The sequence below is a fragment of the Cariama cristata genome, unplaced genomic scaffold (assembly GCF_000690535.1).
Source record: "Cariama cristata isolate BGI_N322 unplaced genomic scaffold, ASM69053v1 scaffold1650, whole genome shotgun sequence".
In the NCBI taxonomy this organism is placed as follows: Eukaryota; Metazoa; Chordata; class Aves; order Cariamiformes; family Cariamidae; genus Cariama; species Cariama cristata.
In genome coordinates, this window is record NW_009596164.1 from 30,383 (window position 1) to 43,167 (window position 12,785).

General features: G+C 40.5%; 1 protein-coding gene across 1 annotated transcript in view; it reads right to left on the reverse strand.

The window, feature by feature from the left end:
* Positions 1 to 362: 362 nt before the first annotated feature.
* Positions 363 to 12,785, reverse strand: part of LOC104165175 — a gene marked incomplete at its 5' end in the record, with an annotated part of 17,390 nt that continues 4,967 nt past the window's right edge. The window contains 4 exon segments of the mRNA XM_009704747.1: positions 363 to 660; positions 1,924 to 1,997; positions 9,295 to 9,413; positions 9,416 to 9,440. Of these exon segments, the coding sequence (XP_009703049.1) occupies positions 363 to 660; positions 1,924 to 1,997; positions 9,295 to 9,413; positions 9,416 to 9,440 (516 nt within the window).

Below are 12,785 nucleotides of genomic sequence, written 5' to 3' on the forward strand. Positions count from 1 at the left end.
CAGCCCAGATGGGTTTGCCTCTACGCACTGCCAGTGGGTCTGCTTCCATTGCTGTAGCCACCTCCCCGAGCATTTGCTACCATCCATGAATCAATATAGAGATATTTTTCAGCCATTTTTCTTGTTCAGGAATATCTAAAGCCAGATGGATGTCTTTCACTTCTGCAAAGTGACTTAATTCACCTTTTCCTTCAGCAGTTTCTGTGACTTGTGTAGGACTCCACACAGCAGCTTTCCACCTTCAATGTTTTACCACAATACAATAGGATCCATCAGTAAACAGGGCATATGGTTTTTCATTTTCAGGTAATTTATTATACAGTAGGGCCTCTTCAGCATGAATCAACTCCTCTGATGATGTGTCAAAGATTTGGCCCTCTGTCCCGTCCATGATCATTTCCAGAACTCCTGAGTGGTTGGGATTTCTCATCCAAGCCCATTGCATTACCAGCACAACCTACTTTACTCCATGTAGCCTCAGTGGCATGATGCATACAGGACACTCTCTCTTTGAACATCCAGCCCAACATAGGCAATTGAGGTGCCAAAAAGAGCTGTGCTTCAGTACCACCTGCTTCTGAAGCAGCTCGACCTCCTTGATATGCTGCTAATTTTTCTTTTTCAGTTGCAGTGTAACGGGCTTCAGATCCTGTATATCCCCTACTCAAAACCCTAGAGATCAACCTTGAGTCCCTTCAGGTGCTTTCTGACAGAGGCTCCAAGTGTGGCTGTGGTCCCTAGCTGCAGTGTAAAGCATGTTTTTCACATCTTGTCCTGTCCAGACCGGCCCAAGTACTACCGCATGAACCATCTCCCATTTAATTTGTTCAAAGGCTTGCTGCTGCTCAGAGCCCCATTCAAAATTGTGCGTCTTCCAGGTCTCTCAGTAGGGAGGGCTTATGATCAGACTCTAACCAGGAATATGCATTCTCCAAAAACCCATGACACCTAAGAAAGCTTATGTTTGTATTTCTTAGTTGGTGGAGGCATAGCTGTTATTTTATTGAGCACATCCATGGGGATATGGACAACACCCATCTTGCCATTTTATTCCTAAAAACTGAATCTCCTGTGCAGGTCTTTTGACCTTACCTCTTTTGAAGGTAAAATCAGTTTTCAGAAGAATTTTGATTATTTTCTGTCCTTTCTAGTGTGGCAGCCATTGGCTTTTTCACACCCTTACTTTTCATGCTTTTTAGACCCGACCATGACAGCAATCACATACACACCTTAGTCGGCTGCCAACCTTCAAGTACTCACCAGAGCTGGGTGCCCTCAGCCACATACATGCCTTGGGCAGGGGAGCATGAGAGGTGGAAACCCCTCCTCAACAGGTAGGGTCCCCAGCCAATGGGGTACAGCAGGTCTGAGAAGCTTCTGGACCATGCCCAAATATGACCATGAGTCAGATCCAACCAGAGTAATAAATGGGGCCCCCCGGTGAAGTTCCCCTTTCAGTGGTTTTGTCAGACCACTGGGACTGTGATTGGACACTCTCCCCTCAGATCAGGACACCATCTGAGGAAACTTCCTGGGATTGAGAGCCCTCACCTCCCCCTGGTGAGTGAACATTTCTTCTGGAGATATATCCTTGAGTGAGCCCTTGCCCCTTTGGGCAAGCAATTAATTCTTCTTGGTACCCTTGAGAGAGTTTGCCCTTATGACAGTAAGTGTGTGTGTGGACCATTCTTGTGTGTCACTGTGTAGTAAAAAGACCCCAACTGGTGGGATGGACCTGTAGTGGTGTTTCAAATGTTACCAGAAGGCTGATTGGTTCTGGGATTGTCCCTGTTTACTATTGGTTGCTTGGTTTGGTGATGACAAGAAATAGTTTGGTTAAGTTTATCCTTGGTTCAGATTAGTTTATGCACTTCTGTGACAACCACTCGCACAGCCAAGTTTTTGATGTGATGTCCCACCTACCAGGAGCACTTTGTTTCATGTAGGGCTTCAAGGCTTCCATTCCAATGCAGAAGCTGAAAGATGATCATCAGGTCCTGCAAAATGGGAGCATGCTCATTAAAGATTGACTCTTCAAAACCCGCACTTTTGCATTTAAGAGAAAAAAAAATAGGGCCGATTTAGAGTTTAAATCGTGATAACATAAAGAAACAAAATTGATCATAATCATATTAAGATGTATAATGAAAGACTTCAGGCCAGTCAGCTGGAAGCTAGTATTTCCTCTTTCAAAGCAAGTAGAAAATGCATGAGTACTGAATAATATGCAGATTCTAAGCAGTATAGTTTATGATAGATGTCTAAAGGAACTTTTACGTACTTTTAGGTAACTGCTACAACCTTGTCTATAGTCACAGTGCTGAGGTAATTAGAGATTTTTGGCAATCTGATGCTAATGTGAAAATACTGCAAGCTCTTGGTCACTGCACTGAAAATATTTCTTATTTTCTGTGCATTACCAAGATGACAGTTTAAATTACTTGCTTTCTAGTCTTCATTATGATATGCCCAGCTACTCATGGCAAAAAAAAAATAAAATTAATTTGATCCATTACCAATAGTATCTACAATTAACCATAAATCCTCGCCCCAAACCATTGTTAGATTTGTTTAATAACTTCTGAACTTTGGATTGAGAAGGGCAACTATCACAGAAAGAATGCTGTCAACTAAAATAAGGAACTACATTTTTACATAAGCAAAAAATGCACACAAAAAGGAAGCGGCAAATACGCATGCAGGCAGGGAGTGACATCTGTTGGGACTGGCATCGGCAATTTGTGTGGCAGTTCAGTCAGAAGGGCACGCTGAAAGCGCGGTGCACTCTGCCAGTGATCGGGCTGCTGCCTGCTCCCCTCACCAGCAGGCCTAGGCCGCGGCCCCGCCGGTCACCCCACCCAGCTGGTGGCTGTGCACATCTACTCGCCAGCTTGAGCTCTCCAGGGAATTAGAAGGGCTTATTAGGTAGGACTTTGAGGTTGTGAGAAGTGTGTTGGTAGAGACCAGGCAAGGGCTGTTCTCTGCAGTAGCTGGGAACCATCCACCTAGCCAAGTCAGCCTGATGATGAGTAGAGGCAGCCACCCAGAGAGAGCTTCGTGTCAGGGAACCTGCTGTGCAGGTGGAGGGCTGCAAAGTCTGTGCCCCACAACCCTGGGTGGAGGAGGGTGAAAGCTCCCCACACAAAACATGCTCTGCTGGAATCACTGAGGCAGTGGGTGGAGGAGCTGCAGGAGGAAATTGGCAGGCTGTGCTTTTGGGGGGGGCTTGTGAACAAGAAACTGAGTGTTATTCAAGACTTTGGAAGAAGAAATACTGGGGCCCAGTAGCACTAAATTCCAAGGACTACCAGAAAAAGAGCTTCAGCAGCAAAAAGACAACATGTTGGAACATAAGGTGCCACGATCTCTGGTGAACCTGTGGGAACAGGATATTCCTTCACTCCCCTTCCTTGCATGTAACAACCCACAAGAAGTATAAAACCTTGGCAGTGGACAAAACCAAAGAGCAAAAATCACAGGAGAATCTGCACCACAGCACACACTAAAACCTACAAAAGAAAGCAGCAAGTGCTAGCAGTGGGTGACTCCCTGCTGAGGGGCACTGAGACACCCATCTGCCAGCCTGATATACAGTCAATGGAAATTTGCTGCTTGCCAGGATCCGGGATCTGGGATGTCACACATAGACTGCCAGAACTGGTCAAAAGCTGCTAATTCTTTTGCGTGTGGGCAGCAATGGCACAGTAAAGAAACACCTGGGCAAAATCAAGCAAGGCTTCAAGCTTTGGGAGTGCAAGTGGAAGGGACAGGTGCCCAAATGATCTTCTCCTCTGTCTTCCCAGTCAGAGATAGGGGTACAGGCAGAAGCTGACACATCATGAAGATCAATACCTGGTTTTGTGGTTGCTCTCATTGCCAGGGTTTTGGTTTTGGTTTCTATGATCATGGGACATTCGTCAACAAATACAGCCTATTGGGAAGAGACAGGATCCACATATCTAGAAGAGACAGGTGAATCTTTGCTAGTAGACTGGCTGACGTTGTGAATCGTGCCTTAAACTAGTGAAGTGTGAGGGTAATGTCCAAATTGATGACACCTGTGTATTCATAAGCAAAAGAGTGGATGAGCGCATCTACCAGAGGAGGGAGGATTGCTCTCCAAAGGCAAGAACTCTAAGTTTGGACACCTCAAATGCGTGTATACCAACACATGTAATCTGTGCAACAAACAGGAGGAACTGGACCTCTGTGCACAGTCTAAGAGTTATGATGTCATAACAATCACAGAAACTTGGTAGGAAAACTCACATGACTGGAAGACCGCAATGAATGGCTACAAAGTGTTTTGGAAAGATAGGAAGGAAAGAAGAGGAGATGGAGTTGCACTTTATGCAAAAGAGAAATTTGAGTGATAGTAGTGAGCTATGGAAACCATGAAAGTTCTATTGAAAGCCTTTGGGTCATGATTAGAGGGATCATCACAACAGGGGATCTTATGGTAGTTATCTGTTACTGACCTCCCAATCAGGATGACAAGGATGACAAACCCTTACCTTGGCTGCTCAGAGAAGTCTTGGGCCAACAGAATCTGGTCCTCATGGGGGACTTCAATTTCCCTGACATTTGTTGGGAATACAACATAGCAGCACACAGGTTGTCCATCAGGTTCCTAGAATGCATTGAGGACTGCTTCCTGCTACAGATGCTGAACATGCCAACTAGGAACTGCGCATTGCTAGATTTACTGCTCACAAACCTAGAAAGCTTACTTGACAACATAACTACCAATGGTAGACTTGGATACAGTGACCATAACATTGCAGTTTAAGAACCTGCAATGCACATTGAAGACCAGTAGTAGGATAAAGATCCTGGATTTCCTGGATTTGAGGAAAGCCAGCCTCATTATGTTCAAAGCCCAGCTCCAAGGATTCTATGGGAAGCATCCATGGAGGGTAAAGCAGCTTGTGAGTGCTGGGAGTTATTCAAGAACAGCTTCCTGGAAGCACAATAAAAATCCATTCGCTACAAAGAGAAAGGAAGAAGGCAGAACAAGAAATCACTCTGGCTTAATAATGAGCTTTTGGGTAGGCTTAAAAGCTAAAAATAAGCATACTGGCTATAGAAAGAAGGCCAAATATCCATCAAGGACTACCAGAATGGCGATGGAAAACAAAGAAGATGTTGTAGTGGGTGTCAACTACTGATCACCCAGACAGGATGTAAGCACTGATGAGTTATTCTATAGGCAATTAGGAGAAATTTCAGGATTGGTAGCCCTTGTCCTTCTGGGAGATTTCAGCTTCCCAGACATCAGCTGGGAATATCATACTGCTGTGACAAGGAGGTCTTGGAAATTCTTGAATTTTGTAGGAGGTGGCTTCTTGTCACGAGCACTCAATAGGCCAACCAGGAAAGATGCTGTCCTAGACTTGCTATTTGCAAATAGAGTCCTTCATGAGGGATATGATGGTAGATGGCTGTCTTGGCCACAGTGATCAGGAAATGGTTGAGTTTAAAGTTATCAGTGTAATGAGAAAAAAGGACAGCAGATTTGCTACCCTGGATTTCAGGAGTGCAAACTTCAAGCTATTTAGGGAGCTATTTAGCAGAGTACCCTGGCAGTCTGCTTTTGAGGGTGTAGATGTCCATGAGTGCGGGTCAGTCTTTAAGAAACACCTTTTAGAAGCACAGGGGCAGGTAATCCCATTGTGTCAAAAGTCAAGCAAGCAGGGCAGAAGACCAGCTTGGCTGAACAGACAACTCCTTGCGGAGCTCAAGAAGAAAAGGAAATTGTATGATCTCTGGAAGTGAGGTCAGGCTTCACAGGAAGATTACAGAGCAGTGGTTCATATATGCAGGGAGAAGACATGGAAGGCCGAAGTTCAATTAGAGTTGAAACTGGCCAGTGTTGTTTCAGATAACATGGGCTTTTCCAAGTATGTTAATAGTAAGAGGAAATCCAAAGAAAACATTAGATTGATAATTATTGAAGATAGTCATCTGACTAACACAGATGAAGGAAAAAGAGGAGGCATTCCATGCATTTTTTGCCTCGATCTTTAATAATATTGATAGACCTTGGGCTCCGTGGATCCCTAAGTTGGAGGACTATGAGTGTGGGAACAGTGTCTTTCCATTTGTGGATACTCAAATTGTAAAGGATCTGTTGCATCAGTTGAATATTCATAAATCCGTGGGGCCTGATGGGATTTAGATCAGACTACTGAAGGTTCTAACAGGTGTTACAGCAGAACCCCTCTCAATTATCTACCAAAAGTCTTGGGAGTCTGGGGAGGTCCCTGCTGACTGGAAGCTAGTCAGTGTTATTCCAGTTGACAAGGAGGACATGAGGGAGGACTGAGGAAACTACAGACCTGTTAGTCTAACCTCAGTATCTGGAAAAATTATGGAGATCATACTGGGTGCTACTGAAAGGCATTTAAAGCACAGTGCAGCCATCAGGCACAATCAACACGGGTTCACAAAGGGAAAGTCCTGTTTAGCTAATCTAACGTTCTTCTAGGATAAGGTCACCCATCAGTGGATGAAGGGAAGGCAGTGGATGTTGGTTCCCTGGATTTTAGTAAAGCTTTTGATATTGTTCCTCACAGCATCCTTCTGGACTGTTGTCCAGCTGTGAGATGAGCAGATACATGGTGTGCTGGGCAGAGCTCAAAGGGCTGTAGTCAATGGGGCTACATCTGGTGACTGGTCACCAGCCGTGTTCCTCAGTGTTCAATTCTAGGGCAGTCTTGTTCAATGCATTTATCAATGATCTGGATGCAGTAGTTGAATGCACCATTAGCAAGTTTGCTGATTATACCAAACTGGGAGGTTCTGTTGACTCTCTTGAGGGACAAGAGGCCTTGTAGAAGGAACTAGATAGATTGGAACATTGAGCTATGTTTAATGGGATGAAATTTAACCAGTCAAAATGCTGGATTCTCCACCTAGGACAGAGTAATGTTGGACACAAGTATAAACTGGGAGAGGACTGGTTGGAGAGCAGCCCTGCAGAAAGTGATCTGGGGGTACTCGTTGGCAGTAGGCTCGGGTTAGCAGTGTGACCTGGCAGTCAAGGGGGCAAACGGCATCCTGAGGTGCATCAAACACAGCATAATCAGCAGGTCAAAAGAGGTGATTATCCTGCTGTATTCGTAAAGAAAGATGACAAAGAGCAGGAGAAGGCCCCAGGAAAATAACACAGAGACTGTAAGATGCTTTGAAGTATTTTCCACTCAGAAAAGAATCTCATTATTGTGAAGAAGACATACATTTATGGGATGAAAGAGGCAATTTGGAATTTTCAGTTTCTTACAAAAGGAAAATTATGTAGAAAAGGTATCTGGTTCTGGAGCTCTAACAAAAGTTTCTGTCAGGTGTAAAGACAGGAAGAAAATATTAGACTGGGGAGGAGGAGAAGCAGAAAAGAAAAGGAAACAGTCTGCTTTATTCTGTCCAGACAAGTTTGTCCCTCCTCAGTCAAAAAGGTAAAATATTCCTCTTGTTTTTATAGCTCTAACATAAATTGATGGTGATGGGACTGAAATGACTGACTAAAATTTTGAAGCTGTTCTTAGTTTTTCTTACAAACCAGAGCAGCATCCCTCCAGAGTACTTCTGAAATAAACTGGGAGTGCCTGGTGGCTAAGCAGTACTTATTTTTATGTTAATGCCCTGCTGCCCTTCAGCTGATCTTACCTGTCCTGATATTCTACAGGTAGGATATTCTAGGTCCTGATCCAGGATTTACTAATTTGTATGATACTGTTGCTCATCTATCTAAAGTATCAAATATAATTATTTGCAATGAATCAAAAATATGTCCCTTCAGTTATTTTGTTTCTGTCTAGTTTGCAGGAATACTTATCACTACACTGACAATTCTGACTCTGCAGGTTTTCTGTCTCATAAAGTACATCTATAGTAATGAAGACATTTAATTAAGTCCTTCTATGGCTGTATTGATGAAGTATGATGAAGTGATCCAGAATTTTACATTTGCATTTTCAGTAGAATCCAATAGCTGCGTGAATTAGCCAGGTATAGTAAGGGACAGAGTTTCACTTAAGCTTGTTCCTTCTCCACCTTTTTACAGGGAAAACTAGAAAAGCAAGATGAAATAATCTGGGACAGATTTCTTTGGATAACCCCAGGTGTTCAATGACAAAATTAAACAGTTCCACTCAATATGGTTCTACTGAACTGCTAGTAAATTTATGGCTAATGCTGTAGTGTTAACACACTGCTGCTGAAATATTTATGCTGGCTTTTAAACATCCCTGAGGAAATCCAAGGAGAACTCTGCAAAGTACATAACCTTTTACCTCAAAAATTTCTGTAAAAATGAAAAATTACTTAAATCAAAACTCCCTTTAAATTTCACAGAAAAATAAATCATGCTATAGTTTTCCTAATTTTTATGTTTTTCTGTCCCTCCAAAATGTATAAAATTTGCAGTGCTGAAAAAGAAACCATCCTTTCATCTGTAAAACAGATACAGACCAGACTGCCTTACACTTGTCTGTTTCTACTTCTTTACCCAAGTATATCTTATGAATACAAGGTTTTTAACTCAGAATGTGAGCACTACAGATCTTCTCACAAAATACAAGGAAATAGTAATGTTTCCAAACTTTTCAAAATCTCTTTCACATTTACCAGAAATGCAAACATAAGAGGAATTCAGTTAAGCTTCCCTGAATCCATTAGATGTCTTTAAGTAAATTACTGCTGTTATTTTTAATGATTTCTAACACCCTAAGATGATATTTGTTACATAGTATTGTTCCAAGCTATAAATATTTTATCTAGGTATAAGCTCCAGAAAAAACAAATCTAAACAACTTTAAAGGGATAACACAGTATTGCAAAACTGGTGTTTTACTACAACCATATTAAGCATAAAATTGGCTTGGACAATCTTTATTAGAACAATGGTGAAAAAACACTAAAACTTTGAATTTTGTCAGCTGGATGAAAATTCACCAGTTTTCAAGAATAATAATCGGGTAGATTTGCTTCCTCAATACCTTTCACATGTGCTATCTGTTGGTCACTGCTAGAGAAGAGAGAGTAGGCTACGTAAAGCTTTGATTTTGTCTTCAAGGACTTACCTATTCTGTCTACAAAATCTTCATAAAATATTTTTCCCTGGTGATCTTCTAAACTGATATCATCCTACATGGTAGAGAAGCACACAAACTCTAAATTACCTGGCTTAACACTGAAGATATATTTGCAGAGGTTCTAATAAACCTGTTGGAATTTATCAATAAACCACAGTCATGCATCGGTACTGATACTAAAATTACTCCAGTGTCATTTTGCGCTTATGCTGGCTGAGGAAACAGTCTCTTGAACACTTTCCATGATGAACTCCCTTGAGAAACTGTGACAAGGCAATTCATTGAAGACTGAGTTGATCAGAGCCATTTTTTCAGCATCTCCCTTGCCTCTCCTCTGTTTAAGTGGCTCTGAAAAAGCACACAATGAATTTTACAGGTCTCAGGTGAACTCTGTATTTCCCATTGCATTTCTTAGGTGTATTTTTGCATCTCAATACAAGAAAGGCAAAACACAGTTTTAAAAGAATAAAATATTACTGTTATTATTTGTTAACTGGTTTTCTCATAAACTTTGACTTCTGAGAGCCAACACTTTAAGTAAGAAATAGCTTTACCACTTTTTTTCACAAAAAGTATTAGTTTAATTAATGATTAATCTATTTCGTAAAAAATCCATAATTTTGGTGACATTTATAATCGATTTTTAAATAGTTTCTGCAAGTATTAATTTGCAGCTTAGCACATTTTCTAGCAAAAGCCGAGTTTGGAGTGAATTAAACTTCAAAAAAATGTTCCAGTGAAAATGCATCTTGAATGTTTGAGGTTTTTTTTTTTTTTCATCTTTTCTTCAGAAAACAGCTCTGATTTGACATCTGTAAAGCAGAATGACATATCTGAATTTCTTGATGATTCTGTCCTTAACTTCTTTTAAAGCAACTATACTACGCAAGGGATTTTGAGGAGGCTCTGACCAGTCTAAAGCGACAACTTGAAACAAAATTGTTACCTATCATTGTTCACCCTGCCTTTCCTGAATAACTGATTGAGCTGCCAGCAGTTACTTGCTATCCTTGCACAGTTTACAGGGTGCTACTTGCTAGTTTAGTTAAATGTTTAAAAAAATTGCAGTCTGTGTTAGTTTTCCTTGATTTTGTAATAGGGCATGAAAATTTCTTAGCTCTTTCAACAAGCAAACAATCCACTCATGCACAACATGAGCTCTGTGGGGTGACCTGAACAAAATGCCATGCTGCTAATTTTATGGAGTCTAAAGCCAGAAAATGTTCCCACCTCATCTTGCCCAACACCCTGCATTTCTGCTGAAAGGAGAAATGGTCCTGTTGTAGTCAAAATCAGGACACATATGTAGTCAGGACACACCCATGTACCCCACATCAAGCCCAAGGATTGTAATTCTATTAAAGCTTTTACAAGACTAAATTGTGTGCCACAGGCAGTGAAAAGTAGAGCTCAAAGCACTACCAGTGCCTGAATTGCAACTACAAGGAATAGATTATGTGAATTAAAACCATATGAACCTAGCAGATGAAGCATCCCCTGGGATTTTGATAGGCTTAAAAATGCATTAAAATTCTTACACCAACCTGACTAAAAGGTGAAACTTCTAAAAATTTCAAATTTGGCAAACAGTCTGGGCTTGAACAAGCAAGACACTCAAGAAAAACAGCAGAGTGCAGATTCTGCTTTAGCTCTATCCTAGAGGGCAAATCAGTTCCAGCGGTGGCTGCTCTCTCTGACGATAGAATGGAAAGCAGTCGCCCTCAAACTCTGCTTTGTTCGTCCTTCCAGCTGCTCTTTCTCTACCCCACCAAATGCATGTATAGACAGGAATTTATTGGGAATGTGGTAGGTAAAATATTGTATTTTATGGTAATAACACAATAACAATAAATTCCTAGTCTTTCTAAACAACCAATTGACACTAGTGTTCAGTCGTCTTAATACAGAGCTGAAGCAGTATGAATATATAGTCAATGCATCATTGTATTCTTTTAAAATGTTATAAGAGAGTGAAGTAATAGGAGCACTCAGAACCTGCCACAGTTTTCGACACCAAAATTGTGATTGCAGAGACATGATGAGTAAATTTTCACTAGCCTTGGAGGAAAGCAGTCTTTTAAAAAATATCTAAATATGGTTTAGATGCCAAGAAACAGTAATTAAAACCTCTACAATTCCAGCGTTTAATTTTCTTCATGGCCAGGAAGTTTTGCCATACTTGAGGACTTCAACTGGTGTCAACTGATAGATCAGTTTTGTAATCTGTAATGTTTGATATGATACATTGTGTACTCTTTTGAGTTCAATTACAGCAGCATCTGTAAATTCTTCTATCATCTTTTTTTCTTCCTCCAGGTCTTGAGGAGTTCCACATCCGACACAACTGCTTTAATTCTACTGGATTGTTTCTGTTCACGTCAATAAGAGGTGTGAGTACACTGTGTTGTGTTACTACTGAGAGACTTCTAACTATAATGTTACAACCGGTTTCCATCACGCGAACTGTTGATTGTTTTAAATTGAATGAAAATGGATGTGTAATTCTCTGAAACAAGTAACAGTAATGTTCTAAATGCTTCTCTTTTTATGCAGCAGAATATTTCTTTTCACTTGAAAGAAGACCACCTTACTGTCCCTTATAAAATACTATTTTTAACAAATTCGTTCACAAAAATGTGATTTCTAAAAGGAAAATGAATTTTTATTTCTTTCTTTTACCTTAGTCTTTCCTATGATGCTCTCTCAGAAGCTGGCACCTCCCCGAATGTGTAAAATATTTAGCCATTTTACATCCATTTCAAGCTGCTCAATTCAACTGTTTTGTCATTGTGTATTTTTCTTTCATTTTGTTTAAACATTCTGTTGCAGGTTGTATGTGATTCTGTTTCCGTAGAGTCTGGGAATAAAACTCAGACATACGTGCTTTCAATAGTAAATCTTATAATAGAAAACAATCCAAATATAGTTTGGCTTTAAACTGTCTTTGTGAAGACGAAATCTGGTAAAAAATGATAGCTAAATAAAATTACTCATTTTTAAGTAAGACAAGCAAAGCAGTGGATCAAAGAGATTTATAAGCAAATGATAACACTTGAGAGATTAAGAGATTTAAAAACCTGGAAGAAGTTCAAAATCCTAACATTTAGTAAATGTAACAGGACACAAAAACTTAAACAGAAATGGGAATTATAATTTTAAATGATGATGTATGACTTTCCTCTATGATTTTTTTTTCCTTTAATTTATTTTTTTTTTTTTTTCCCAGTTCTGAAAGGGTGAAACTGATTAAAGTTCATTTGAGCTGGGGAATATAAGGGTAAAATTTTAATGCCGTTTTTAAGAAGGCAAAGATTTTAGCATAGGCTCTTGGGCTCAGGTTTACAAAGTCTTGATGTATTCAAAGCTGAATTATTCAAAGCTTGAATATTCAAAGGTGAAGACTGCAAAGTAAGTATCATAATAGCCATCTGAAAGGGTGAAACTGATTAAAGTTCATTTGAGCTGGGGAATATAAGGGTAAAATTTTAATGCCGTTTTTAAGAAGGCAAAGATTTTAGCATAGGCTCTTGGGCTCAGGTTTACAAAGTCTTGATGTATTCAAAGCTGAATTATTCAAAGCTTGAATATTCAAAGGTGAAGACTGCAAAGTAAGTATCATAATAGCCAGTCATAGCAATGGGCTAGGCCTTCAGGCTGCCTGACAGCCCCCAAAAAGAGTTGGGGGGGGGGGGG